At 37.7% G+C, this 27,577-nt stretch overlaps 1 protein-coding gene and 1 long non-coding RNA gene across 2 annotated transcripts in view; one reads left to right on the top strand and one right to left on the bottom strand.

The window, feature by feature from the left end:
• The window catches only part of GLCCI1 (glucocorticoid induced 1), a 121,398-nt gene extending 95,540 nt beyond the window's left edge, over nt 1-25,858 (bottom strand). Inside the window, exon 1 of the mRNA XM_024131702.3 lies at nt 24,930-25,858. Within this exon, the coding sequence (XP_023987470.1) occupies nt 24,930-25,371 (442 nt within the window). The 5' untranslated portion in view covers nt 25,372-25,858. The remainder of the gene's footprint in view (nt 1-24,929) is intronic.
• The window catches only part of LOC114486321 (uncharacterized), a 191,239-nt gene continuing 188,163 nt past the window's right edge, over nt 24,502-27,577 (top strand). Inside the window, exon 1 of the long non-coding RNA XR_008617421.1 lies at nt 24,502-24,965. This is a non-coding gene — a long non-coding RNA (uncharacterized lncRNA). The remainder of the gene's footprint in view (nt 24,966-27,577) is intronic.

Below are 27,577 nucleotides of genomic sequence, written 5' to 3'. Positions count from 1 at the left end.
CGCAAAAAAAAAAAAAAAAAAATCTTCCAACAAGCAAAAATCCAGGACCAGATGGCTTCACAGGTGAATTCTATCAAACATTTAGAGTAGAGTTAACACCTCTCCTCCTCAAACTCTTCCAAAATACTGTGGAGGAAGGAACACTCCCAAACTCATTGTACGAGGACACCATCACCCTGATACCAAAACCAGAAAAAGATATCACAAAAAAAGAAAATTATAGACCAATACCACTGATGAACATAGATGCAAAAATCCTCAACAAAATACTAGTAAACAGAACCCAACAACACATTAAAAGGATCGTACACTATGATAAAGTGGAAATTATCCCAGGGATGCAAGGATTCTTCAATATACGCAAATCAATGTGATACACTATATTAACAAATTGAAGAATAAAAAGCATATGATCATCTCAATAGATGCACAAGAATCTTTTGACAAAATTCAACACTCATTTATGATAAAACTCTCCAGAAAGTGGGCATAAAGGGAACCTACCTCAACATAATAAAGGCCATATATGACAAACCCACAGCAAACATCATTCTCAGTGGTGAAAAACTGAAAGCATTTCCTCTAAGATCAGGAACAAGACAGGATGTCCACTCTCGCCACTCTTACTCAACATAGTTTTGGAAGTCCTAGCCACGGCAATCAGAGAAGAAAAAGAAATAAAAGGAATACAAATTGGAAAAGAAGAAGTAGAACTGTCACTGTTTGTAGATGACATGATACTATATATAGAAAACCCTAAAGATGCCACCAGGAAACTACTAGAACTAATCAATGAATTTGGTAAGGCTGCAGGATACAAAATCAATGCACAGAAATCTCTTGCATTCCTATACACTAACAATGAAAAATCAGAGAAATTAAGGAAACAATCCCACTGACCAGTGCAACAAAAAGAATAAATTACCTAGGAATAAACTTACCTAAGGAGGCAAAATACCTATATTCAGAAAACTATAAAACACTGATGAAAGAAATCAAAGATAACATAAACAGATGGAGAGATATACCATTCTACTGGATTGGAAGAATCAATATTGTGAAAATGACTATACTACCCAAAGCAATCTACAAGTTCAGTGCAATCCCTATCAAATTACCAATGGCATTTTTCAAGAACTAGATCAAGAAATTTTACAATTTGTATGGAAATGCAAAAGACCCCGAATAGCCAAAGCAATCTTGAGAAAGAAAAATGAAGCTGGAGCAATCAGGCTTCCTAACTTCAGACTATACTACAAAGCTACAGTAATCAAGACAGTATGGTACTGGCACAAAAACAGAAATATAAATCAGTGGAACAAGATAAAGAGCCCAGAGATAAACCCACGCACATATGGTCACCTTATCTTTGACAAAGGAGGCAAGAATATAAAATGGAGAAAAGACAGCCTCTTCAATAAGTGGTGCTGGGACAAATGGACAGCTACATGTAGAAAAATGAAATTAGAACACACCCTAACACCATACACAAAAGTAAACTCAAAATGGATTAAAGACCTAAATGTGAAGCCAGACAGTATAAAACTCTTAGAGGGAAACATAGGCAGAACACTCTATGATATAAATCATAGGAGGATCCTTTTTGACCCACCTCCTAGAGTAAGGGAAACAAAAATAAATAAATAAACAAGTGGGACCTAATGAAACTTAAAAGCTTTTGCACAGCAAAGGAAACCATAAACAAGACAAAAAGACAACCTCAGAATGGGAGAAAATATTTGCAAAAGAAGCAACTGACAAAGAATTAATCTCCAAAACATATAAGCAGCTAATGAAGCTCAGTATCATAAGAACAAGCAAGCCAGTCCAAAAATGGGCAGAAGACCTAAATAGACATTTCTCTGAAGAAGACATACAGATGGCCAACAAATGCATGAAAAGATGCTCAACATCACTAATCATTAGAGAAATGCAAATCAAAACCACAATGAGGTATCACCTCACACCTGTCAATGGCCATCAAAAAATCTACAAACAATAAATGCTGGAGAGGGTGTGGAGAAAAGGAAACCCTCCTGCACTGTTGGTGGGAATGTCAATTCATACAGCCACTATGGAGAACAGTATGGAGGTTCCTTAAAAAACTAAAAATAGAACTACATATGACCCAGCAATCCCACTCCTGGGCATATGCCCTGAGAAAACCATAATTCAAAAAGATACATGTACCACAATGTTCACTGCAGCACTATTTACAATAGCCAGGACATGGAAGCAACCTAAATGTCCATCAGCAGATGATTGGATAAAGAAGATATGGCACATATATACAATGGAATATTACTCAGCCATAAAAAGGAAAGAAATTGAGTTATTTGTAGTGAGGTGGATGGACCTAGAGTCTGTCACAGAGTGAAGTAAGTCAGAAAGAGAAAAACAAATACTGCATGCTAACGTATATGTATGGAATTCATAAAAGCAGTACTGATGAACCTAGTGGCAGGGCAGGAATAAAGACGCAGATGTAGACAACAGACTTGAGAGCATGGGGGGGAAGGGGAAGCTGGGATGAAGTGAGAGAGTAACACTGACGTATATACACTACCAAATGTAAAATGGATAGCTACTGGGAAGCTGCTACATAGCACAGGGAGATCAGCTCAGTGCTTTGTGACCACCTAGAAGGATGGGATAGGGAGGGTGGCTCAAGAGAGAGGGGATATGGGGATATATGTATACATATAGCTGATTCAGTTTGTGGTATAGCATAAACTAACACAACATTGTAAAGCATTTATACTCCAATAAAGATGTTAAAAAATAATAAGTTTAAGATCGTGCACCATTCTGAGTAGTGTGATGAGAACCATCCTGCTCCATCCAGCCCAGGACGTGAATCATCCCTTTGGGATATATGTATACATATAGCTGATTCAGTTTGTGGTATAGCATAAACTAACACAACATTGTAAAGCATTTATACTCCAATAAAGATGTTAAAAAATAATAAGTTTAAGATCGTGCACCATTCTGAGTAGTGTGATGAGAACCATCCTGCTCCATCCAGCCCAGGACGTGAATCATCCCTTTGTCCAGCATATCCCACCTGTTAAGTCACTTAACTAGCTGTCTCAGTTATTAAATTGACTGTCTTGGTATCATAGTGTTTGTGTGTAAATAACAACTATTTTACTTAATAATGGCCCAAAGTACCAGACTAGTGATGCTGGCAATCTGGATATGCCAAAGCATATGGTTTAAAAGAATGGTTTAAAAAAAAAAGGCAATACTTTTTAGTCAGTACAGTGTCAACATCTGGGCATGTCTGAGAAGTAAGAGCAAAAGCTTTCTAATACAGTGTATCACCCAGAAATTAGATGTTGGGAGATCCTAGAACAAAAAGGCTCAAGGCCCTCAGGCACAGGTAGAACTAAGCAATGGATCTCAAAGATGGGATCCTGAGATGTGGCGCTCTGTATAAGCATCACCAGGCAGCTTGTTAAAAATGCACGTTACTGGGCCACACTCCCAGAGATTCTAATTTAGTAAGCTATAGGGTGGAACCAGGTATCAACATATTTTTTTTTAATTTTTCGTTTCTTTTTTTTTTTTAATTTATTTATTTTTGATTGTGTTGGGTCATTGTTGCATGCGGGCTTTCTCTAGCTGCAGAGAGCAGAGGCTACTCTGTTGCAGTGCGCGGGCTTCTCATTGCGGTGGCTTCTCTTGTTCGGGAGCACGGGGCTCTAGGCTCACGGGCTTCAGGAGTTGTGGCTTGCGGGCTCTAGAGCACAGGCTCAGCAGTTGTGGCACGCAGGCTTAGTTGGTCCACATTATGCGGGATCCTCCTGGATCAGGGCTCGAACCCGTGTCCCCTGCACTGGCAGATGGATTCCCAACCACTGTGCCACCAGGGAAGCCCTCAACATATTTTTTAAACCAGACCAAACTGATTCAGGTGCATCATCAGCCTTGGGAACCACTGAGGTCCTAAAGCAATGTTTCTCAACGTGTTAGACATTTGTTAAATATGCTCAATACTGGGCCCAATTTCTCATCAACAATGTGAGACTCTCTGCTAGTGGGACCAAACAATGTGAATTTTAAATACGTATCTCAAGTGAATCTAATGGTACTAAAAGCTTAAGAACCTATGTCTAAAGGATTGGGACTAGATCCTTTAGAGTTGCAGGTGCTCAAAAATAAAATCATTTTGTTGATTATAATCTACTCCATTTAGAGGCACTGAAAGTTTGAATATAAATCCAAGAAAATATCCTGCTGCAAAAAAGTCAAACAATTCTTCGAAATCTGCACTTAGCAGCTAACCTTCTGGAACCTAGTAAATTTAAACTTCTAGTCATCTCCTTCAAAAAGGTCACTTTCTAAACTGAGTGCCAGCCATGACAATAAGAACCTTCAAACCTAAATACAAAGCACTCTAGACAGAATGCTTAGGAATGCTTTCTTAGAAAGATGAGATAACAGACAAAAAGTTCAATACAGCTTCTTTGGAAAGATTCCCTCCCACCCAAACAGGGCATTTTGCACACAAAAGTTAACTACAATAAAATTAGCTTCCTAAAAATTACAAGAAATTCTGAAAAAATACATTAAGTAGGTTCCTTTTTATAAAATCAAAGTGTCAAAGAAAAATTAAATAAAATATATAAGCAAAGTAAAATTTAGATTTTAATAATTAAGTTGATTAAAGAATTTAAGCCTGAGTCTCCAAATATTACAGTATTTTATAGCCTGTTTATTTAAAACCTTTACCTTTTAAGAGAAAATAAGTGTTTCATGATGTCTGAATTTGCTCCTTCATATTATAATTTCAATCCTTATCACTGAAATCAAAATAACAAATTCATGGAGCAGAGACTGAATATAAGACATTAAGTTGCTTTTCTTCAACTTCAAAACAACCTGAAATGATATAGTTCCTAATTTTGTGATCAAAAATAACCAAAAGTAAATACGGGTAGAGAATATCTTGCTATTGGTTCACTGAGGTTAAGCATGAACTTAACTAAAGGTCTGTTTTGTTTTGTTTTTTATAAATCTATTTTTTATTTTTATTTTGGCTGCGTTGGGTCTTTGTTGCTGTGTGCGGGCTTTCTCTGGTTGCGGTGAGCGGGGGCTACTATTCATTGCAGTGCACGGGCTTCTCACTGCAGTGTCTTCTCTTTTTGAGGAACGTGGGCTTCAGTAGTTGTGGCACACTGGCTCAGTAGTTGTGGCTCGCGGGCTCTAGAGCGCAGGCTCAGTATTTGTGGCGCGTGGGCTTAGTTGCTCCGTAGCATGTGGGATCTTCCCGGGCCAGGGCTCGAACCCGTGTCCCCTGCATTGGCAGGTGGATTCTTAACCACTGTGCCACCAGGGAAGCTCCTAAAGGTCTGTTTTGTTAATAGAGAATTGCTTCACTATTTCCGTATTGAGAGCTACTTCCTTGAAAGTTATAGTTTTAAATTTATTATCACTGTTGAAGAGTCTCTCCTTGACCAAACTTTAGTCAGGCTCCTCTGAACTCTTTCCAATTAGGCCCTAACTTTTGGGCTTCTGTGGTCATCTCTGCATTGTCCAATTTTAGCAAGAATCCTACTATGTCAGTTTAACCAGAATCCCCCACCCTCAATATTGATCACGCTGGATATCTGATTAGGCTCCTCATCTCCACCATCCCCCATGTAATATCTGACCACTTGGCCTGCCTTCATCAACAATCCTGTTTAGGTCTGTTTAGCCAGAATCCCCCTTATTTTGATGTTTCTTTCCTCTTAGTAATTTTTTATCTACTTACCCCACCCTTCTACTTGGCTATACATCCCGTTTTCCTAGTTGTATTCCAAGTGTGAGCCCAATCTCTCTCCCCCACTGCAAAACCACATTGCAGTGGTCCCTACAACTATTCTGATAGTCTCCCTGAACAAAGTCTGCTTTACTAATCTTTATAAGTGTCATGAACAATTTTTTCTTAAACATCACTACCAACATTATGAGTAATTTTCTCCTTGCCTCACGGTTACAGAGAGAAATTTTCAAAATAAATCCCCCCCCACCAAGAAAAAAACAAATTTAAAGAACTATGTAACTAAGAATAAAAAAAGTAGAAAGGAGGAGACTGGTATACCTCTCTAGCCAATCTAATGCACATTAATACTGATCATCTAATAGAATTATTGTTAGATTCAGTTTTCCAAAATCAGCACAGTCTAGGCACCTCACCAACGGCCTTTATGGGCCTTTCTTGCTTAAAATATAAGAAGATAAAAAGATAGCCAAATACATGGACCACATAAAATAAAATCATCAAAATCAAATGAACTTCAGATAAGACAGGAAGGACACCAGATCTGAATATGCTATCTGAAATAAAACTAAAGGGCAAAAACTAAAGCCCTCTCAGTGTGAGTAAATTCTGAAACACTAATCAAGACCTGGAATCCTGCCATAGAAGCAATCTAGAAAACATGCCGAAATGACCATATGGCTGCCCTGCAGAAATCTGGAAAGGAACCAGTCAAGAAGCTGACAAGAGAAACAAACATGCTTCTCACCAAATGAGGCCTGACACAGCCTGTAACCTGAGGTCTGTCAAGAAAAACAAACAAAAAAATGTAGTCAAGCAGCCATTTAGGAATGATTCTTCTCTAGGTTATAGCTCACTCAAATTGGTGTCAAATGATACATAAATTGAGATATGACATTTGGAGGAAGGCCTTCAGCCTGTTTTCAAAGAAAACCCAAGAGACTATCTTCTTGTATCAAGGTTGTAAAAGAAAACTTCACCAAGATGGCCATGAAGGCTGGTGACAAGCACTGGAGGAATACACAACGAATTAAGATGGAGTTCTGACCTCTGGAATATATCTATAAAGAAATTACATATATGGCAGCTGAGATGCTAAAGATTTTTAAGTTCATTTTTTTTCTGGTAGAAAATGGTATTTCTTTAAGGAACCCTGGCAAAGTCATAATTAGTAGAAGAACATTCTATAAACTTTATGAACTTCCAATGAATTCGATTAATAGAGCTTCCAAACATCTAAAATCTTATATAACTAATGGTCTCAAATGCTAAAGAAATAATCACAAAGTATTAGCAACTATAAAACAACCAAAATAAGATGACCAAAACTGGATATTAATATAGTAAGTGAAAGGAAAGCAAATATTCCTTAACCAGAAGACAAAATGTTTAACAAAATTTTGTTTCAAAGCACTTAACTTCCAGTTAAAGCAATGGTAGAGCTTAGAAAATTTTTAACCAAATGAGACAGATCCACTAACATTTAATATTCTAACATTTAATAGACTAACATTTTAATATTCCTCCAATATTTTATTGTGTTGACTCTGAGAAAAATTATTGTTAGTCTTAGAGAGGTAATCTAGTAGAGAAATTAGCTCCTGCCCAACCTAGTGAAGAAACTAATTGAAATGGAGCATCCATAGTCACTCCATTAATAGAATTTTTGCCCATCCCCTTCCTCTAGAGCTGGCAATTACAGAGTAAAGTTTGAAAGTCAATCCTACAGAAGCCTGCAGCAAGAACCAGGAATGGATCAAGGAACGGGAATTCCTCTTATGGGGAAAGGTGGAGTTTACCATGGGAAAAGGTAGAATAATGGGCTGAGGGGCTTGAAGAGAGAGTCATTTGGAAAAAAAAAACAAGATGGAAAGAAGCCTTGAAGAGGACCTTCACCTTGCAAGGAGCTAAATCTATAAGGATCTGCTTTTTGAAGGAACAAAAGTAAGGAGCCTCTGTCCACATCATCCCAGTATCTATGGGACAGGTCAATAAAGGACAAAAAGTCCTAAAATAATTTTCAAGACCAAGAAAGAACTGATTGACTATTAACATTATGGAATCAGGGTCTTACCACTATTACAAAAGGACAACCAAATTTTACCATGTAATACAAGATCTTTATGATGAAATCTGTATGATGACTATAGTTCCTCTGATCCTGAAAAAGAATCTGAAAATTATCAGCTTTCTCATCTTATTTGAATAAAGAATAATGACTTAATATGGCAGAGAAAGCACAACAGTCTCCTAGACAAGTAAACATCTCTTCTTAAACTATACTTAAAATTTGTAGAATTCTAAATCCAAATACATTTTAACAACATACAATTTATAATGAAAATAAGATTCAAGCATTTAAGTCTAAGTTATAAACATTTTGTTTAGGTAATAAAACCTACATATTAGCTCATAATAGCATAATAATAGGGTAAACAGTTAACTCCATGGTTAAGTAGAAAAGATTAAGGAGAAAGGCTTAGGAAAAGAGTAACTGCTTAATCTCAATAAGATATGACTGCTAGTCAAGCTAATTTACTGATGGTAGGCAAATGATAAACAGAACTCTGAACTGAAAATACATCTGGATACCACGGATTTGCTTCATGCAAAAGAATCTTGTTAATTAAATCTAGCCGACTAGCTGCATTTTCCCCCACATTGTGTCCCCAAATCCAGCAATGGTGAATATGTTGTTGACTGGGAAATATATAACTACGCTTCTGTAGAATAAACCCAAAATCAATAGGCTCAACAGAATGAAGGCTTCAGAAATAAGGAAACACAGATGTTTATTCTAGCATTTACTTTTATAAATATTGACATCAAAGAATCAAATATGTAGCTGTGAAGCAGTAATTTATCCAAAATTGGATGCTTCATTAAAGCTGGATATGGCCCAAAGCTGCAGGAAACATCCTGAAGGAAAAGGTCTTATACAAATGATACCTTTGTAGAGGCCATGGAGTAAAACAGAACATGGTAAAAACCAGTTCCGTGTTTGCATAGACAGGACACCTTCCACCTCAACAATTCTACAAATATTGTGCATAAAAGGTTGCCAGGAAACACTGCCAAGGACTGGGAGCAACTTCAGAAAAAATAAAATAAAACTACTAGTGGCATGACTAAGTGTAGGGGAAAAGTGTCATAAAATATTTTAGAAGAGCATCATATTTTATTCTTCCAGAACAGGCATAGAACTGGCCATTATAATCTTAGTCAAAAATAGTCAATTGATATTACTGATTGAACTGTACTTCAATCAAAATGGCACTGCCCAGGAGCTACAAATGGACTGAAGTCACAAAGTTCCAGTGTTTGTTATTAGCATCCAAGTTAATTTTTTCCCTTAAATGATGAAAGAACATTGTTCAATCCAAGAGCCCAAGAAACGAGTGAACAAATATCAGACTACACTTTTGGATATAGCTTGAATCATTAACAATATCTACAGTAGCTAGGGCATTTGTAATAAAAACCTGAACACTTCCAGATGTACTAAAAAGACTCATCTCAACATGGGAAGAAAACAAAACCACACTATAGAAAAGAGATGGGTCAACTGGATTTTTGTCTGTCTTTTTTCTCCATTCTTTCCTTCTTCACCTCTGACCAGAATTTTTAAAATCCTTTCTATGTAGTGTTTGAGACAGGACAAGTACGAACAATATATATTCAAACATTATGAATAATACAGTTAACTTCTTTTTCATGGATATGTCAAATCACTCATTTATCTGTCTCTTCCCCCCCCTGCATATTTTAGCTATTTTACTTTCATTTAAAAATGAAATAAGAAGTGAAACCTAATATGATTCACTAATCTATTTAGTTTATACTTAAATGATAAATGTAAAACTTAACTACCAGAGGGTGGGCTCCCTCCTAAAAGTAAAGCTCTTGTCTTTTTCTGTTTGTTTCTCTAACACCTAGCACAACTACTCAAGTTTTGTTGAACTTGTGGATATGTTATCCATCCTTTCCTTACTTTTAATGAAATTAATACTCAAAAACTAGAAATCACCTGGCATATATTATGGAACTCTAGCAAAGGAGGCTTTCTGGAAGAGCCTCAAATAGAATGGCTCCACGTTTCTTTTTAATATTCTGTATGTGAAGCTCATCTAAAATCATTGTGAATAAAGTATAAGACAGTGACAAAAATAACTTGAATTCAGATCTCTATCATCCCATTTTCCACATTTACATAAAAGGCTATAATTTCCATGCTTAGGTATCTCACAAACAGGTCATTAAGATAGGTTCATATAATAAATAACTCTTCATATAGTGCATATCCAAGAAAAATAACATTTATATAAAATAACAAGACCACTTAATAAGACCACTAAACTTCGTGTCCTGCCAAGCACTCTGGGCGACCATGGATTTATTTCCACATGGCTATCAATTCTTAAAATGTCTCCAAATTTTTTTGAAAATAGTCTCTTAAATTATTAATCAAAGAGTAGTTATAGCATCTTCAGTTAATGAAAGTAACAGAAAATTATATAAAACTAAATACCTTCCACCAAGATCACACAATCGAACTTGATGACCTATCTCCTGCATACTGACAGAAGCTCTGATAACAATGAACCACACTTGCCTATGTGAGGGCTCACACGAGGTAAGAGTTAGACTCCCAAGGTGAATTTTCAAAGTGGCTCCAGTAGTAGCAGCTGGTAGACCACCGTTCTTTAAACTGTGAGGTGCAGTAAAGTTGCTAATGCTAACAGCTACAATTTTTTAAAATTCGTGGCTTATCACAATAAAAACCCAATGTGTATCTTCCTGGCTGACAGATGGCCTTCTATATGATCATTCAGGGATTCAGACGTCCTTCATCTTATGGCTCCACCATTCCCCCAGGGCCTTGGTTGGAGTCCTCTGCTAGATTCTCTGCTTCCAGCTGGCAGATGAGGGAAGAGAATGAATGACGAGGATGAAACTAGTGCTTTTTTACTGAACACAGATGAAAATGTTGTATATCACAAAGCCTTATCTAATTGCAGGGAGGGGTAGGAAAAAGAGTCTTGATGTGGGCCAAGAGGGAGACAAAACAGGGTTTGGTGAGTACTTAGAAGTCTCTACTATAGATGGGCTTAACTCCCTTAGTCTGAATTACCTCGGAGATAGTTTGAGCCAAATTTTAGAGTAAGTCTTGCTAAATTATTACAATTGTCACCATAAATAGAATGATCTAACGTAATCTAATTTAAAGTAATCAGTAGATTACCTTACACTGACACGGAATCCTTGCCTGACAAGGAACAAGTATGGAGCTATTGAAAGATAATAGCATTTTCAATACAAAGTGAGTTCAGTTTACAAAGAACTTGAGGTGCACAATCGAGGATGCTGAGATGAGTCTTTTATGTCAAGGAAAGGATTGTGAACTTCAGAATTTTTTTTTTTTTAAAGAAAGACTATGTTTATAAAGAAAGACTGTGCAATGGGTAAATTAGAGAGGGGAGACTAATGGCGGGGGAACCACTTAAGAGGCAGCAGTTCTAACAAATCAAGCAATAAGTAATAATGGAGCCGTGAGGGGATGGAAAGAAGCTACCAGATTCAGGACATAATTCTAAGGAGATGGGATAAGATATAGTGATCAGTAGGATGAGAGAAATGAGGGAGGAGGAAAAGTTAATAATTATGCTGCAAGGAAGTTAAGAACCCAACCCAATGATGCTCTGGGTCTGAAAGTCTTATTAATAAATTATTGATTTTCTGTTAGTAGCATAGAAAAATACACTAGGCCACTTTTTCAAAGCATGTTACCTAAGGGAGTATGATATATTCTACGTGAAACATAGGTGGAATATACTTTAAATTAAAACTTTTTATACAGATGGTAACAAGATCAGCAAGAAGGTAAAGAGCATGAGCAAAACATCCAAAGACAATTATAATGATATTTTAAAAAATTTGGATATGTAAACTTGCAGGATGTAAGCATCATGTCTGTTTTAATTTGCTATATACAGTTACCACCTATGAGAATACCCACGCCAGTCAGTAGAAATGCAATAACGACAGGTTTCAACATTTCTTTCAACTTTGAATTTAAATACCAACATAATATTCTGCTCAAAAATCACAAAGCCAACTCCAGCAGAGAAAATGATCATATACTTACTAAGAAAATTAAACTGTAGACAACTGGATTGTCATTCTAAATTATGTTAGATGATTCAGAAAAGGGAATTTATATGTAAACTGATTGTTTCTCCAAACCCATCCATCAACTTTTTACCAAATAATCCTTAAGTAAATACTTCAAAGAATTCAGCATTTAAGACATGCCTCCAGAAGGAAATATAATTGTATTATAAATAGCAAATTTCCCCATAACCACAAGGAAGATGTTCAGAATTCTCATCTAGTTAGATGTCCATTGGTTTTATCTTACATGAGATAAGTAAAGTCCCTAAATCACTACCACTTAGTATATTAAAATTACTTATAGCATTATGAAAAGATGACCATGAATTTCTACTATATATGGAGAAAGTATCAGGAGCCAGTGATTATCCAGTGATTGCTGAGAAAGGAATGTGAACTTTACAGCATTCTCTCTTTTATACACATAAATACACACCACACACACACACACACACATTGTGTAGCCCTTAGGTATAATCAAATTAGGTGACCAATTATTATTTTTTTAATCTGTACACAAATTTTTTTAACATTTTTATTTGTAATAGACCCAACTTTAACCAAAATGTCCTCCAGTAAGTGATGGGTAAGGAAACTGTGGTACATCCATACTGTGGAATATTGCTCAGCAATAAAGGGGAACAGACTATTGATACTCTGAACAACTGTGATAGATCTCAAGGGCATTATGTTGAGTGAAAAAGAGCCAAGCTCAAAAGGTCACAGAGTGTATGATTCCTTTCATCTAACATTCTCAAAATGACAAAATTATAGAGATGGAGAACAGATCAGTGATTGCCAGGGGTCAGGGTGGTAGGGGGAGGGAGTGGTGTGACTACAACGGGCAGCACGAGGGAGATCTGAGTGGCATCTGACATCTGTGATAGAACAGGTCTGTATCTTGATTATCCTGGTGGTTACACAGATCTACACATGTGATAAAATCACACACAAACACACACACACAGAGTCACACACACCAATATAAAAATCCTGGTTTGATGTCATACTATAATTTTGTAAAATATAATCATTAAAGGAAAAGTGGGTGAAGGATACATGGGAGCTCTCTGTATTGTCTTTGCAACTTCCTGTGAATGTATACTTATTTATTTACTTTTAAATTTTTATTGGAATAGAGTTTATTTACAATGTTGTGTTAGTTTCAGGTGTACAGCAAAGTGAATCTGTTATACATATACATATATCTACTCTTTTTTAGATTCTTTTCCCATATAGGCCATTACAGAGTATTGAGTAGAATTCCCTGTGCTATACAGTAGGTCTTTATTTGTCATCTATTTTATATACAGTAGTGTGTATATGGGTGACCAATTAATTTCTTCGTCCTTAAGTATATACAGAAACTTTAAGTTAAAATCAGACTGTAGGATTATACAATTATAAATAAAATCATAATCCACATTACTAATCATATTTCTAGTCTAATTATGCTTACTTATTGCCTTGTCCTCCTGACACTGATAACAGTAGAAGGCTTGGTGAAAGTTTTTCATGAAGGAAGAAATATTTCCTCCATTAAGCTGGTAGGAACAGTTTGGTAGGAAATTATAACTCAAGTAATAACTTTTTTTTTATAAGGACAAAATAATCCAGAAAAAAACTTGGAATATTTATCTAATTTAAAAGCATACCTTTCCACAGAGAAATGTGAGAAATAAAATCATTAGTACATATGAATTCTTTCCCTTTTAGGGGTTAATTGAATACAAAATTTCTTAGAATTTTAAAACTCAGACTAGAAAGGAAATGGAAAAGATCTATTCATGTTCATTTATAACAACTTCTTAGGATATTAGTTAATCCTGCTAAATGTCAGTAGAACATTTTATGTAGCAATGAGAAATTACACTATTCAGTAATATATTTTTACAACCTCAGATGAACCTCAATCTTGTGTAACTGACTTCCTAAAAAGTTTGTGTAAATAACACTTTGCTAAATTGAATAATTTTACTTGCATGTAAATTAGATATTCTCTAAAGCAAACAACCACCCCAAAATCTGCTCTATACTTTAAAATTTTTACATTGCAATAAAGAACAAATTAATATGTAATTTATATTCTCATTGCTTATTATAATCATGATCTTTATGACAGATCTAAAAACATTTAGATTTTTAATTGAAAATGCCCACCAAATTTTTGGCATAATGGTTTTTTGAATTTCTCCAAATATAACAGCTTCAGAAGCTGATTCCATGTTAATCCCACCACACTAGGCCAGACTTTAGCAGAATATTATAATATGTCCAGGCAGCAATATAGCTTAGACCTAGATATAATATAGAAGCCACAAGATAATGCTCTCCTAAGCTTCATCTAATAAGGGAAAAACACATATAAACAAGTATTTGGTATTCAAAAAAGAATACCAAGAAGTGCAACCTAATCTTGAAAGATAAGCACAGAACATAATAATTCCCATATGAAGTCCAAACCTCAGAGAAAACAGTGGGTCAAATTCTTGGCAGATTTTAAATGACTTGACCTTGTTGAGAAAAATGAATGTGAGCACCCCAGTTGCGCCTAGAATACGTATTCTGTGAGGGTTAAACAGAGGTCCTCAGACATAGTGGGGACTCAATAAATATTTATTGTGTAAAACAGGGAGAAAATGCATTAGTTTTACTCATCAACATACTGCCAACAACTACAATACCTGAAAACAAAAATTTCTTGAATGAACAGTTATCAATGAAATTACATTAAAGCTACACTCATCTTTGGCCATGTGTTAACCAAAAAGACAAAGAGTGGGCAAATGCAATCAACTGACCAGGTATTTTTCAATAACAGGTCACTTAAATATGCAAAGAAAGAACAGAATTTTAAAATAAGTTTTTTAAAGCTATCTGATCAAAATATTGCAGAATATTGTAGCTTTTTTCCAAAACCTGATTTCTGAGCACAGTCTAACTCCCTAATTTACAATGCTAATGAAACTGCATTTAGCAATGTTTGCTAATCCCTGTTTAGTAAGTATTAGACACTTAAATGAAATAACCTGACTTTAAGCAGGAAAAGGACAGTTGATTCTTTTCAGGGAGATGCACCAGAGTACCTCCAAAACACTTTGGAAGAAAGAAAATGACACTGTCACAGAACACTCAAAAATATCATAATTTGTTTATAGACTACCAGCTAATATATGAACAAATCTGTATTTTACTATGATCCTTTTACACATTCGTGGGAAGATCATTTCACAAGTTTACATAAGTATAGCAAAGTTCTTCAAGGTAACTGAGCAACTGAGCTCTACTAGTTTTTGTTATCTTCTAAGATACAAATATTACTTCATTAATCCAACTTATAAACTGATGTATTTAACTAGAAAAGTAAATAATTACACAAGAAAAGTCATGAGAAACTTCATCACATAGACTCTATATAACACTTTCAGTATCATAACAATAACAATAAAAATACCATTTCTAATGTTACTTATGAAAGGATTCATGTTCCACAGTGACTATCAAAGAGGGCTTAGAGTAAGCACAAGTGACACTGAAAAATGCCACAACATCCTGAAAGAAATGGTTAAAATGGAGATTGAAATATCTTTTCTATTATACATCACATCAGCAAACCTAGAAAATGGAAAAGAGCCCAAGGAGGCATAAATAGAGAAGATACTGCACCTTGCTGCTTTTCCATGAGAGTGAAATATAAAAAGATACTATTTTGAATGCTGCTAAATTATCAAAGAATGGTAAGTTAAGAATCACAATGTTATGGTTGAATGGAGCCTTATGATGCTTTATTATAAACGTAAAGCTTGTTATCAAATAGGAAAATGCAAAAGACTCATTGTACCCAGATTTTAAGATTTCATGTGAAAGGCAATTTAAAAAATTAAATCTAAATTCTGTCTTAACAAAGTGGTAAGTACTTTAAGGACCAAAGGGAAGGCTTACTAATGACATAATAAGGTTTTGAAGTGCTATGACATATTTATATACATATCTGAGGCCTGAATCACTGGGAATACTTGCAGCTATTTTAATTTCTGTGGACCCTAGAGTTTAGTGCCATTTAGCTTTCTCTTCACACCCCACCAAAGCTATTTTGGGCCCTTCTGTGACTTAACTGTATAAGCAATGGGATAACCCATTGTGCATGCTTTCCTGCCCCATAATTAATTGGGTTCCAAAAGCAACTTTCCACTGACCTGAAGTCGGGACTTACAGAGTTACATGGCCCTTTGGGCCTTCTGTGCATGCCACCTGATCTTGGGCAGATTACTTAACTTCTCAAGAGAGAAAGAGAAATTAGAAAAGTGTTCTATATTGAGTTCCGGTGAAGACTAGTTGCTGACATAAAAGCTCAGTAAATAACTAATTTTACTAAGAATCATCTAGTCTACACAATGCATGCTATAGAAACAATATGGTACAGGCAATAGAAACAGACACATAGACCAATGGAACAGAGGACCCAGAAATAAATCCACTCATATACGGTCAACTAATCTTTGACAAGGGTGCCAAGAATATACAATGGGAAAAGGACAGTCTCTTCTATACATGGTGCTGGGAAAACTGGATATCTACATGCAAAAGAATGAAACTGGACCCTTATCTTACATCATGCACAAAGTTAACTTGAAATGGATTAAAGACTTAAATTTAAGACCTGGAACTATAAAACTCCTAGAAGAAAACAGGGAAAAAGCTCCTTGACATCAGTCTTGGCAATGATATTTTGGATATGATACCAAAAGCACAAGCAACAAAAGCAAAAATAAACAAGCAACTAAAAAGCTTCTGCACAGCAAAGGAAACAATCAACAAAATAAAAGGCAAGTTATGGAATGGGAGAAAATATCTGCAAACCATACATCTGATAAGCGTATGGTTTTTCGGATATATACATTTGCTATGTCCAATATATATATGGAATTCATATAACTCAATAGCAAAAAACACAAATAACCTTATTAAGAAATAGGCAAAGGATCTGAATAGACATTTTCCAAAGATGACATATAAATGGCTAATGAGGGTACACGAAAAAGTGCTCAACATCACTAATCACCAGTGAAATGCAAATTAAAACCACAATGAGATACCACCTCACACTTGTTAGAATGGCTATTGTCAAAAAGACAAGAAAATAAGAAGTGTTGGTGAGGATGTGGAGAAAAGAGAACACTTGTATAACATTGGTGGGAATATAAATTGGTGGGAATGGAAAACAGCATGGAGGTTCCTCAAAAACTTAAAAATAGACCTATCATATGATCCAGCAATCTCACTTCTGAGTATATACCCACAGGAAGTAAAATCAGTATCTTGAAAAGATATCTGCCCTCCCATGTTCTTTGCAGCATTATCCACGATAGCTAAGATGTGGAGAACCTATGTGTCCACTCACAGAGGAATGGATAAAGAAAATGTGGTGTATATATATATATATATATATACACAATGGAATATTATACAGTCTTTTAAAGAAGGAAATTCTGCCATTCACAACAACATGGATGAACCTGGAGAACATTTTGCTGAGTGAAATAAGCCGGACAGAAAAACAAATACACAGGGAAAAACAAAAACAAATATGACCTCACTTATGTGCACAATCTAAAAAAGTCTAATTCATAGAAGCAGAGAGTAGAATGATGGTTGCCAGGGACTGGCAAGTGGGAAAAGTGGGGAGGTTAAAGGGTACAAACTTTCAGTTATGAGTAAGTTCTGGGAATCTAATGTACAGATGGTGACTACAGTCGATAATACTGTATTGTACACTTGGAATTTGTTAAGAATAGATCTTAAGTGTTCTCATCACACATCAAAAAAAAAGGCATCTATGTGAGGTGATGGATATGATAATTATCTTGATTGTGGTAATCATCTCACATTGTAAATGTGTACCAAATCATCACATTGTATACATTAAAATATATACAACTTTTGTCAGTTATACCTCAGTAAATAATAAACTTACTTTTCCTTTAATAAACTTACATTTCCTTGCCATAGCGGAATCTTTTCCCTACCCAACCAAACTCTTAAAAAGCCCACCTATATCATTTTAAAGATAGAGAAAATAAAATGCAAAGAGTTAAGAACTTACTATAAGTCAAGTGTTAGAAGTGGAAATATAACCCAAGTCTTTTGACTCCAAATCTAATATTTTTCAGTACACCTTTCTAAGCCTCTTTTATGGAACCATTTGGAAAACCATTTCTTTGGTCTTTAACTTGATAATTCTAGAGAAAAAAGCCAGGTTATTCCATTAAGGAATAAATGTAGCCACACACTGCTTCATTCCACCTTTACCAGAAATAAGACAATCCCCAAAGCAAATTTATAGAATCAGTTATAGGGCAACTCTAGTTGTCAGTCAGTGCTCATTCAATCTTATATTCAATAGTATCAACAGCAATCACTATGAGGTATATCATAGGTATTAACAAAGCTAATTAAGCCACAAAGAGTTCATTCATGTCTTGTTTGTTCTGCTCAAGAAAACAATTGTATAATAATTTTAGAAAATGTTCCACTAAATAATTAATATTTTAGTAATATAAAAGTTAAAATTAGCTGTATGGACTATTAACAGAAGTTCACCCTGTGGCCATACTGGCTAAATAAGGGGATATTACTGTCAGTAGTTGATAGGTATTTTATCTTTAGACACTAGGCAGCAAGTTTTAGCAGTTTTTGCCTTCTTGTTATGAAACATCCAAAAGTTTAATGGGTTTCTGAATTCTAATAACCTGGAAGACAATTTTGGACATCAACCTTCCCACATAATAACGGATCTCACTAGTTTCTTTAACTCATCCTTATTTTTGGTGAGCCATTATTAAGGTGCACCATAGTTGCATTTCATTAAGTTACAAATATACAGAGTTCAAACCCACAAATTGCAGTGATAACTATTAGCTCTTGGTGGGGCTAAATTAATCTAGTACCAGTTGCCAGGACAATCACTTGAGACCAGAATCTCTGCTTAGTAATTCCTGAAGCATTTACCAGTTTACCACCATGTATAACTAACTTTTAATAATCATGGAGAAAAATACTTCTCACTATAATACGATTCAAGAACAGCACAGATTCTAGAAGTACACAGGGCCAGATACAACCAAGTCCATATCCTTGACCCCTCAGGAACCAGGATTTCTCTCACACACACTGTTGCTCATACCCTCCTCTCTCTGTCTCTCTCCCTCTCTCTCTCTCTGACACATTTTTAGACATTCTGAAAATGTCAAAGCAAACCCCAGCACAGTGTAATAGTGCTGTGGAACCAACAGAAAACCTATTTTTTAGTAATTCTTATAGCTCAGAAATCACAGCTGATGACCAATATCAGTCTCTTTTTAATTAGGAGAAATAGGATAATCCTGTGGAATGAACACTGTATCTGGAATCGGAAGACATGATTTCAAATCCACTTTCTTGATGAATGAAAGTATATACTGCCTTATATATAGTAAAGCACTCACATGTTTTCTTCCTTTGTACCTAGGTTATTGAGGTGTTCATGAACTTGCCTCGTCCTGCAAGCTGCCACAATAACATTCACCTGAGGTAAACAACACTGCTTAAAGGTATCTGCCATGTTTGTTCCTACAAAAATGAAATACTAGAAAAGTATTTTTCCACAATTTGTTCATAATTAAGTATAATCCTGTTTTCTTTAGAATTACTATAAATCCATTATAATTTGTTTTGCAGAATAAGCACAAGTATTATCCTTCTAGAATCAACTGGATGATCCATGGAGTCATGGTCAGTTCCAGGGGTTCAGATGAGGGGTAGAAAGGGAAAGAGATTGGCTTCTGGCTCTTCCATCAGTTTCTCACTCAGGTTTTTCACATCAATAGGTGCGTAGTGTTATCTCTTTCCTCCACTTACTTTTGGCAAACCCAGTTAGAGACCATCATCAGATAAGCTCAAACTCTTGTTAAAATAAATAGAATATAGGACAGAAACAGCATCAGTGATTTGGTTTCTTTGACATTTAATGAGAGAACAAAATTATATATTGAAGACAAAAGACAACAGTGCCAGGCACAGACCCAGGACAGGTGCTGTGAAAAAGCCTCTCGTGGTGGCGTCTGGGGATTTAAACTCTGGAGAAAAGACTAAACTAAAATTAAGAATCACAAAGTCATTAGTATATACTTCTTGGCAGATTATTAGCTGTATGTGGAAGCTTTGATAAAACAGGCCTTTAGCAATGTTTTAAATTTCAGATTTAAGAAAAATCCTCTCCTACCCGCCATTTGTTGAACACTGCCGTTTATTTCCATTGTTATTCATTGCCATGGAGCCCAATTACTCCTTTGTTTTCTTATTCACATTTAGTCCACATTATCACAAATAAAAATCACAAGGATACCATTACCCTTCAACACTTCCCCAATGTATAAATCCTAATTTGCATTAAATCCTTGAAGCAACATACGTTGCAGTGAATGAAATGTCCTTCTGTAAAAAGTACTGTAAATAATGAAAGAATATATATATACACGACTTTACATACAGCTAAACTGGCCAAGGTGCTTTTATACACCCTAGGTATACAATATTCAATATGCTTAGAATAATAGTTAATTCGAAAGGAATATAATCTTTGAACATAAAACAGTTTAAGAATAAAAAAATTCTATAAATTCACTTATCTATTTTGCTATTGACCAACTGATGTAGAAATTTTACGTACCATAATTAATGGGAAAAATTAGTTAAGGAACGCTGCTGATACTTAGTGTAGTTCTCAAAGGCTGAAAACCTTTCCCCAAAATCAGTATCTGAAACCTGTCTCTTTAGGAAAAACAGTCAAAGCTTTAACTGTTTTCAGTCTAGCATAAGAAAGCTTTAAAACAAGTTAACTCTAAGCACTCAAGGAAAACTATTTTTAAAAGTGGGGGGGACAAGAGGAGGACCTTAATTTTCAACAATATCGGCCTGAGAAGTAACTTTATAAGAGAATGTCTGAGTATCTTTTAAAAGAGAGAGAAAAAAAGTAATTAAAAATGTTGGAAGTCCACAAACCGAGCATAGCCGTAAAAATGACTCAAGAGGGAAAATTTAATGAAAAATAAAAAACTGAAAGCAAATTAATTGATCAAAACACTGACACAGACACACACACATACATGCACACACACTGCAGACAGTCATTCAGCATTATATGCTAGCTGGCTTTGTATTTTCTTTTAAAATATAATCATAACTTCTTAATGTATAAAACAATAAGGCTCTCAAGGTACTCATGAAAAATTCTTATCAAATTTCACTCTAGAGTTAATGATATTAGGCATGTTAAATCAGGAGTCAACACATGCTATTTTCCACAGCAGGAACTATATAAATTACAAGCTCTTCCATGTTTTTGTTATTAGGTTTGGTACACTTAAAAATAAGCGGTATTCTACATCGAGTGCTCTAACACAACTGTTTTTATATCTTTTAGAATTTATATTTCATCTCAGTGCTCAATCCTTACAAAAAAACACAAAAGGACCTGCAATTGCTATTTACTGTCTTGCACAATAAAATTGTATTTATGTTTTTGAATTCATAGGTTTTGCTTTATGAAGTTTTCAGAAAGAAGCAACTTTATTATATTTTCATTGTTACTCATGATTTTAGCTTAAAGATCATTAATTTTAACACTAACATCCTGCTATATTCTCATTTGGGTTGTTCTATTTATCTCAAAGGTAGACTTATGTATTACCATTACAAAAAAATAACTATTTGCATGATACTTTATGATTTTACATCTATTACAAACACATCACAGGGAGCCTGAGGATGCATTCAGTAGCTTGTCATTCACCACTTCAAGACCCTTCAGAACAAGGGGAAGGGTGACATTTTGCTAAAGGCAGAAGAAATGAATATAAATAACAAACTTTGAAGTTTTAAAAATACAAAAGAAAATTTTAAAAATGCAAACAAAAATATGATCATATACATAAACAAGATAATTTCAATTTTTAAAACTCCATGTCCTCTAAACAGAGCAAGGTGTTTGGAGATTTATGTATCTTCTATTATGATAACCATTGAAATTATCTAAAACTGTGCTACAAAAATAAAGAAAATTACCATCTTCTTGCTAGATTTTATAAATATCATATTAAAATTGTGCCTATTTACATAATTCAGCTTTTCCTCAGCCTTGTGAAATAATCTGAGTATCATTTCTTTATTATTCTAGACTTAACCTATAAATGTGCATATTAAGAATGTTTCAGAGGGAGATAATAATGATCTAACATGTTAAGAAATTATGTTGTCTCATAACTTCTTCTTGGTAAAACAATTACAAAGAAAATTGTTTACATCTTCTGTATTTTCTTCCATAACCAACAGTACAGATAAAAAAATACTGAATGCTGTTATGTCACCTCTAGTCCAAATGCTCATAGCACTTGAAGCTTTTTGTAAGCAATATGCTTCTATACTAAACACATATCCCTGAGCCACCACCTACCTAATTTAACAGTTTTAAATGTACTTTCAAATGCAGCATAATACCATCTTAAACACACACACACACAGAGTGTGCAGAAAAGGAAGGAGGTGGAGAGCAAGAAATGGAGCACGTTGTTGTTTTTCATTCATGCAGTATAGTGATGTCAGTGTCTGCAGCAGCAGCAGCGGCAGGAGCCTTGACCTGTAGAGGCTACAATCCACTGAAGTCAGAACCTTGCAGAATTCAAAAGAAACTGAGTAGATAATTGTTCGAAAAATTGTTCAACTGTTCATAGCATGAATTTTAAATAGAAAAGTAAAAAGAATAGATTAGTTGTATAGTTTTAACTTAGGTAGAGAGGAGCAAGGCGGGATGTGGAGAAGTAACAGAGAGGTAATATCATCAGGGAACTGGGGGCAGAAGAGCCTACATTCAAAATCATTTCAATGTCAGAAACTGACAAAACCACCTGGTGTTAAAAACAGCAGAAAGGCCTCTTCTATTCCCAATACAAGCTCTCTGATGCAAATCTGTCTCCTGAACAACCAGACTCAGAGAAGTGTTTTCATCATGATTGCGTTAAAATTGCATTAAACTCAGATGTGACATACTACAACAAAGAGGACAGTTTAAGCCTGGTCACAAATTTCATTAAAACTACTTGATGATGGACCTTGAAATTCCTAAGCAATTAAGACTTTTGAAGGATGCAGAAAAACAAGTTGTACTACGATCTGTTGTAAGATGTGTTTATCAACAAAAGGGGAGGAGGTACTAGATGACCAATATATTGTTGCAGCAATTGCTGAAACTACTCACTATGCCCACAAAACCCTCTGAACACAGTCTTTCTGCAGTGCTTATTTTATGGCTCTTACATTAGTCCCTAAAAGAAAATCCCAAAACTCAGTCTATGTACTGTTGAAACTAAATCACTCAAAAATTTATATAACTGCTGCCTTCTTTTCATTCTGTTACCTCTCATTTCATACAGTTCTAGAAAATGTGCAAAGGAGTTGCATATGGCATTAATCTGTTAGAAAATGGTGGCCTTTTCTATAAAATACAGCCAAAGATGTGTGTTCAGTTGTGGTCATTATTAGGGCGATCACGTTGTTTTCATTCATTCATTCAGGATTTGCTGGAGGATGTCAGTTTCTGCAGCTGGCTTGACCTGGGGGAGGAGTGGGGGAGCAAATTCCTTCTGGTGCATACTGATTACAGGATGTATTTCTCGGTGCTCCTGTACACATACCACTGCACTACATCCTACCCTGCCTCACCATCAAGTGGTCTGAAAACAAGGGCCTTAGCAACATGCTAATCACAGGTCAGAAATATTAAAACAAAACACCCAGACTGCAATCTATCTTAACACAATCACTTTCTCCAAGTCTAAGACCTTCATCAAGAAAACTCCATTAAAAAAATTACACATACCACATAAACACTGCACAGGCTCCACAGTGATTCCCTTCCAAGCAGAGATTTTTCCCCTCGGTATGATCCGTTCTCTCCACAATGCAGCAGCAGCATCTGTAGCCCTAGCGTGGTATCTAATAACATGAGCTACTCCTCCCTCCCTTATGAGCTTTACATCCCTGTTTTGGCTAAACTTCCTTTTCTCCCCCAGGACTAAACTAGATCATTCACCGTGTCCCTAAACATAAACCAAACCACACCAAAACACAAAACATTAAGGGAAGCCGACAGCATCCACCAGCTCACCATTACCTTTGACACCTACGAAAAACGAAACTTGAGATCCTTTAACAGCTCAACTGAACTGTTAAGTGTACTTAAAAATAGAAGGAAAAAAGTGAGCACACTCCACAAATAGGTCCTTAGAAATTTACCATGAAAGTCTTGAGTTGGGCATAAACTGTTTCCAGTGCAGTACCGCCCTGATGCATATGACTATATAGAGAAGAGAGGGAGCCCCCCCGCAAAAAAAGCCAAACCAAACACTATACACTTCAATTGCACATCCAAAACTGTCCCCTCTACACACCCAACAGGATATCCTTACATCATAACTGGTGCCTCCACCTCCCCACCCCCAAAAAAGAAAAAAAAAATTATCCCGGTAGGCGCAGACACATTATAGGAACTTTGTAGGAAAGCACAAAGAGGCTGTAGAGATTACAACCACCACCTTATCTGGTGCAGGAGAGTTTGTGTGTGTGTTTTTTTTAAGTGTTTCGCCCAGCTCCTCCTTCCCCCACTACAAACAGCAAACACATGAGTGAGCTAATCAGCTCTTAAACTGAAAAACCTTTCGATACAGGAGAGTGATGGAAGATAAAAGCTGAGGGGCGGCAGGAGGGTCAAATAAAAGTTGCTCCGCAGTTCGCTCATCCAAGCCCCGCAGCGACCGCAGGGGGGTGAGGTTCCCAAAGCCACTTTCACACCTTCGATAATGCACTAGCAAAGAGAAGCCCGGAGAGGCTGAAGTTTCCACGGAGGGCACCGTCGGGGAGACGCAGCCCGGGAGGACAGAAGGGTTGGGCTCGCTACCTCTGCACACGGGCGAGCCGGGGCTCCGTCGCTCAGGTGAGTTGCTCCTCCGGTGGTTCTCTGGGGACCGTCTCGGGCGGCCCTTGGCCCGCGGCGCCTGCTCGGTCGGGGCCGCGGTCGGCGGCGGCGTCGGGCTGGGCGGGCTGGGGCCGCGGGCCGCGCCGGGCCCCGGGAGGCTGCCCAGCGAGGCGGCGGCGGCGGGCGGGCGCGTGGGACTGTGCTGGCTGCCCCGCAGGAGCTGGTAGGGCACCGTGGCGCGGATGGGCTGCAGCAGCCGGCCGGCTCCCGCAACCGGGGCGCAGCTCACGCCGCCGCCGCCCGCACCGTTCCCGCTCCCGGCGGCGGGGGTGGCGGGCGGGGAACCCGCGGCGCTGCGCCGCATCCTCTGCGGCGGGGGATGAGGAGTCTGAGAGGAACTGGAAGAGGAGGAGGCAGTGGACATGGTGGCTCCGCGGGCCCTGGACGATGCCGGCCAACACCGAGGCGCGGAGCGGGAGGCGCGCGAGCGTGTGGGAGCCGGCGCGATAGTGCGTGCGAGTGTGTAAGGGGGAGGGGCGGGGGTATCGTGGAGGGGGAGGAGTCTCTCGGCTCCCCCTTCGCAACGCGCACCCCCGCCGCCTCAGCGAGGGGGGAGGGGAAGGCTGCGAAAACAAACGTCCAACGGCCCCAACCGCCCGACCGGGCTCGGTGTGGCGGTCACGGCCGGGGCCGCGAGGAGCCCGGAGCCGCCGCCGCCGCCGCCCCGGGCATCGCGCTGACAGGGGAAAGGGGCAGCCGCCGGGATCACGCAGATTCGCGGGGCTGCACGCGCAGGAGAGCCCAGCAGCTGCAGGGAGGGCCGGGATCCCTGCTTCTGGGGACCTGGTAGGGGGAAAGGGCCTCGAGGTGCCTGGATGAACGCGGAGCCGCGCCACCGCAAACGCCGCCGCCGCCGCCTCCTCTGCCCGCTCCTCACTCCATAAGGCACCTAACCCCTCAACCCGTACCCCGCCCCCTGCACCGCCTCCCTGCGCTCGGGGCCGGCAGCTGCCGCAACGAGCATTCCCATTGGCTCCGTCTTTCTCCACCAGAACGCGAGTGATTGGTTTCAGGGTAGGAGTGAGAGGAGCACCTGCCAATGAAATTGGGAGTCCTACTTTGGAGGCGGGATATGAAGGAGCGAAGAGGGAGAAAGGGGCTGTGCGCTCAAGGAGGGGCGTGAGAGTTGACAGCCTTTGAGGTGAGAGGGGGACTTTGATTGGGCTGCCCTGGGAGAGTGGGTCCATGTGTGTCCTGCGCGTGCCCCGACACCCACAGACGCGCACGCCCAGGGGAGCAGGTTGTGAGGGCTCCACCCTCCAGGGCCGTTTGTACAACTTGAGACAGAGAATACGTCAGGCAAACTTTACTTTGCAAGTACACCTGTTCTGGTGGTGGGATGTTTTAGAAGAATCCATCCCTTCCCCACTAATTTTAGTAATCTGAGTTTTTGTGGCGAGTAGACTAATCAAAAGAATTTAAGGCCATCAGAAGCGATGTCTGGGTGTTGGATTGAACACTGGGTGGATACTTTTACAGTTATCCTATGGAGTGAAAAGAGATCATCAAATTTTATGTTCCAAGACAATAACTCTGAATTGCAGGGGTCAACAAGGAATTGTACATCATCACACCATCAGTTAAATGGAGGTGTAATGGAGGGTACACCCTGTTGTCTTTTCCCAGAAGCAGATGGCCTCTTGGGAGAAATAGTACCAGACTTGATGTAACAATCCACTGGGGTAAATTTAGTTTTTATTCTGCAGTGGAACTGAAGAGAAACTAAGATTTTGGATGACTGTTAGGAACCTAAGTTTACCCCACAGTAAGCCAAGGTTTTAAACGTTAAGCAGGAACAATTGATTGAAGGGTCCACATCAGATACCCTCCATTCGTTTCCATGAGATAAAAAAGAAGTGGGAGATCAGATTGGTCTACTCTTGGTGTCTGCCCACACTGACAGGCTTCCTCTGATTTCAGGCACTAAATGCAGGGGTCAGTTTCACTTAGAGGAGCCATCCCTCTCAGCTTCATTGTGCCCTCAGAACAGAAAGCGTACTAAGTTCTGTAAAAAGTGGATGAAACCCACTTTTTCTGTAAAATGCAAGAATTGCACCCATGAAGATTAGTGACAGTTCCTCACTTTATCACATAGTAGAATAACAGCTAACATTTACTGAGCATTTCATGTGTCAGCCGCTGTTCTAAGAATGTTTTATGTGTTAATTCCTTCAATCCTCCTATAATCCACAAGGTAGATACTACTATTATCCCAATTGTGTTCACATGCATTTGCTTTCCAGAATAACATATATTAAATATAAATGTAGTAAAAACTTTACTCTTTTAAATTTAGTATAATTGACCTATTGTATTATTTTTTCCATCTAAAATGAAAGATTTCCTCAATCATTAGGAAATTGCCTTCCTTCATGGGGAAAAAGAATGATAAATGGCTTCTTTCTGATGACTTTTTCAGAATATCAAGAACAAAAATTGACGGATTAAAATATGTGAAGTTTTTAAAAATGCTGGTAAATTTCCAAGTTGTCGATTTGATTACGGCATGGTTTCATAATAGAAATGTTATCTCTGACCACTCCTAAATATAAGTATGTAACGACCCCAAC

Source organism: Physeter macrocephalus, chromosome 5, assembly GCF_002837175.3.
Source record: "Physeter macrocephalus isolate SW-GA chromosome 5, ASM283717v5, whole genome shotgun sequence".
NCBI lineage: Eukaryota > Metazoa > Chordata > Mammalia > Artiodactyla > Physeteridae > Physeter > Physeter macrocephalus.
This window is presented reverse-complemented; position numbering and strand designations above follow the sequence as displayed.